The 3790-nt window shown below is 36.9% G+C and overlaps 1 protein-coding gene and 1 non-coding gene across 2 annotated transcripts; one reads left to right on the top strand and one right to left on the bottom strand.

Annotated features, from left to right (window-relative positions):
* Positions 1-288: 288 nt before the first annotated feature.
* LOC148843868 (uncharacterized) lies at positions 289-1932 on the bottom strand. The gene is made up of 2 exons (XM_088959463.1): positions 936-1932; positions 289-788 (listed from the first exon to the last, which is right to left on the bottom strand). Exons 1-2 carry the CDS (start codon positions 1930-1932, stop codon positions 289-291), a joined length of 1497 nt encoding a protein of 498 aa, XP_088815589.1.
* An 88-nt stretch (positions 1933-2020) lies between these two features.
* On the top strand, positions 2021-2127 carry LOC148843867 (small nucleolar RNA R71). Its single transcript, XR_016103938.1, has one exon. It is a non-coding gene; the product is annotated as a small nucleolar RNA R71 (small nucleolar RNA).
* Positions 2128-3790: the final 1663 nt, after the last annotated feature.

The following is a 3790-nucleotide window of genomic DNA, read 5'->3' as shown; positions in this document are numbered from 1 at the left end:
GTTGCCTCCCACAAGCGCTCTTTTTAAGTTGTGAGCTTGACTTTCACCTTTCCTTCATGGCGGTTTCAATGATAGAACGGACCCATGGTGGATGGGTTGTTCTCCTTCAATGTAATGCTTCAACCGCTGTCCATTTATCTTGAATGTACTCCCATCATCATTATGTATTTCAATTGCTCTATGAGGGAATACTTTTGCCCCTTTGAAGGGTCCACTCCACTTGGTTTTTAACTTCCGATGTTTCCCCCTTTCATCCTTCATATGTGAGTTTAAACCTGGAATAGGGACCTACACAACAGATGGGAGGGATTTTGTGTGAGATGGAGGTAAAGATGCACTATGAATTGTAATTTCAAAAGAATCTGGCTCAGAAGTCAAATTTTGCAATTCTGATTTCAGTACAATCTTTTGCTCTGCTTGTTGCAATTCATTAGGACTATTGTTAAGTGTAACTTTTAGCACGTCTTTTGATTTAGATGTGTCTACTTCGGCTGCACCAACATCAATGCTACCGATTGCATAAATTTCATGTTCAATTGTGTTCGGATGTTCCATGGTTTTAAATACATTGAACACCACTTCTTCACCATTGATTCTAAGGGTAAGTAGAACTTTTCGCACATCAATTAAAGCATCACCAGTAGCAAGAAAATGTCTCCCTAAAATCAGAGGCATTGTCCTATCTTCCTCCATATCCATCACAACGAAAACAACAGGAATAATAAAATTGCCCATTTTGACCAAAACATCTTCTACTATTCCCTTAGGATATTTAATGCTTCTATCAGCTAATTGCAGGATAATAGTTGTAGATGTTAGTTCATACAGTTCAAGTTTTTCAAAAACAGAATAAGGCATTAAATTTATACTAGCACCTAAATCACATAAAGCTTTTTCAAATTCAGTATTCCCTATGGTGCAAGGTATAGAGAAACTCCCTGGATCCTTAAGCTTTGGGGGCAACTTCTTTTGAAGAATGGCTGAACATTCTTCATTTAGTTTTACCATCTCACCATCCTCCCACTTTCTTTTGTTGGACATTACCTCTTTTAGGAATTTGGCATACTTCGACATCTGTGACAAAACATCAAGAAGATGAAGGTTAATATGAATCTTTTTGAAAACTTCTAAAATTTTTTCAAATTGTCTATTGAATTTAGCCTTCAAGACTCTTCTAGGGTAGGGGATAGGAAGTTTAATTTCATGTAAATTCAATTTAGGAGTGCTTCCCTCATTCTCTTTTTGTAAATTGGCCATTTTTGCTTTTTTGTCATCTTCTAGGGCTTCACCGACTGTCTTCCCACTTCTTAAGGCTATGGCATTCACATGCTCTCTGGGATTCTTTTCTGTGTTGCTGGGTAGCCTTCCCTCTTTCCTTTCTAACAACATGCTTACAATCTGCCCCACTTGAACCTCTAAGTTTTTAATTGATGTATCTTGACTTTGGAACCTTGCTTCAGTGGCATTAATGAACTTAGAGATCATTTCCTCCAGATTGTTCTTTTTTTCTTGTGGGGGCGGCTGTGGTTGGAAACCCATGGGTGCCTTTTGCTGACTGTTACTCCATGAAAAGCTTGGGTGATTCCTCCACCCTGGGTTGTATGTATTGGAGTATGGGTTGAAATTTGACCTGCCAGCATGAGAGATAAAATTAGCATTCTCATGGGAAATAAAAGGACTGTTTAATTGACAATCAGAATTAGTATGTCCTATTTCACCACATAAATCGCATGAGATGCTAGATGGTGTATTAATGGCTGCAATACTAAAATTATCCAGTCTCTTATTTAGATTGGCTATTTGTGTAGATAGGGATGCAAAAGAATCTATGTGGTGTACTCCCCTTTGATTGGTTCGATCATTGCTCCACTGGTAGTTGTTTGATGCCATCTCCTCTACTAAGTCATATGCTTCCTCTGGAGTTTTCCTCATGATTGTACCACCTGTGGCTGCATCAATAATGGACCGATTAGAGGGGGTAATACCATTATAAAAAGTTTGTATTTCTTGCCAAATTGGTATCCCATGGTGGGGACACTTCCTAAGCATCTCCTTGAATCTTTCCCATGCTTCATACAAGGATTTCCTCTCAAATTGAGCAAAGGTAGTAATATCATTTATTAACTTTGCTATTTTGGAGGGTGGGAAATATTTAGCTTAAAATTTCTGGGTTAGATCATTCCAAGTGGTGATACCTCCTGTAGGGAGTGAGTTGAGCCAATCTTTAGCTCTACCACGCAATGAAAAAGGAAATAATCTTAGCCTAATAGCATCATCACTAACTCCATTATGTTTAAAGGTATCACATATTTCAAGGAAGTTAACGATGTGTGCATTAGGGTCATCACTTGGTAACTCACTAAACTGAATACTAGTTTGGATCATTTGAACTATTGTAGGCTTTATTTCAAAATTATTGGCATGGATGGTAGGCTTGCAAATGTTGAATGTCGCCCCATCAATGTTTGGACAAGCATAGTCTAATAGGGTGCGATTTCCTTCTGCCATCTCTCCTTCAATCTGTATGGCTGGTTTGCAAATAACAACCTCCTCTCTTGTTTTTCCTTTGTTGGCCCTTTGCAACAAGTGAAGGGTCCTCTCAATCTCAGGATCGAATTCAACTAGTCCTTCCTGTCTAGTACGTGTCATGCACTAGTAAATCTGAACTAGCAGAATTCGAACAAATAAATAAAAATAATAACAGAAATAAAAAGAAAATAATAACAGAAATAAAAGGTCCAAATTAATCAAGATCAACAAGTTCTAATATTATTTTAGGATTAAATCCCCGGCAACGGTGCCAAAAACTTGATAGCTATAAATATATAACCCTAGCAAGTGCACTAGTTATCAAGTAGTATAATAATATCGTTCCCATGGGGATTTAACAAAATAAGTATTAGAACCACAGTCTTCCCTAATTATTTAGACGATCAAAATTTAGATTTAAGCAAGAATTATTGAAAATAAAAACTAGAAAATGAAAATAAAAACAAGGGTGATCACCAATCGAATATGCAAATGATGAAATTGCTAGGACTTTTGGTCAACCTAACCAATGTAATGAATATTGATGGGTCCGATTATCCAAGACTAATTGTCATTCCCATAAGCTGAGATTTTCCCAAATTTATTTATTATTCTCTCTCGAGATATTCTAAACCTACACCCATCAGGTAGCCCTTCGATCTCTTGAGTACAACTCTCAAGATGGGAGTGCATTAAGTCCAAAAAACCCTTAAATTCAGATGAATCGTGTATATATATCTCTATATACCACTCAATTCACACTATGAATTATTCAATCGATTATGTGAATTCCTCTCTCGATTCATTCACATAACTCAAATCAATTAAGAGGTGGCCAAGCTCTTAATTGCATTAAGAACAATAATTCATAGACTATATGAAAATCACAATCTTGAATAAATCATAAAGATAAAAATATATTCATTAACATGATTAGGCTTTCCTCATCCCTAGTAAGAAAAAAATCAGTTCATGATGGAAGAATTAAAGCAAACAAAGGGGAATAAAGAACTCTTGAATTCGCCCATGGTGCTGAAATCTTCTCCTCTTGATGCTACCTTCTTCTTGAAGTTTCTTTAATTCTTGAACCTTTCTTGAACCCTTCATGACTGATTGCTCATTGCATCTTCATCCAAATCAGAAATTGAGTGATTCAGTGATGTCTAAAGCTGGTCCTTCCCCTCCTTTATATCGCTTAAGGGGAGGGGGTGGTCTCCTACTTCCTCTTGAAGTTTATCTTACAAGAATGGAAAGTCCTATC

Source organism: Nelumbo lutea, chromosome 8, assembly GCF_056320005.1.
Source record: "Nelumbo lutea isolate HS-2025 chromosome 8, American lotus-T2T, whole genome shotgun sequence".
Classification (NCBI taxonomy): domain Eukaryota; kingdom Viridiplantae; phylum Streptophyta; class Magnoliopsida; order Proteales; family Nelumbonaceae; genus Nelumbo; species Nelumbo lutea.
Note: the sequence above shows the minus strand (reverse complement) of the source record. Positions and strands in the feature narration are given on the sequence as shown.

Excerpts from the sequence above, each read along its gene's own strand:
- LOC148843868 (XM_088959463.1), bottom strand. The coding sequence starts at position 1,932 with ATGAGGAAAACTCCAGAGGAAGCATATGACTTAGTAGAGGAGATGGCA. Across the intron at positions 789-935 it reads AAAGCTTAAGGATCCAGGGA|CTGATAGAAGCATTAAATAT; the intron begins GTTTCTCTATAC and ends TCCTGCAATTAG.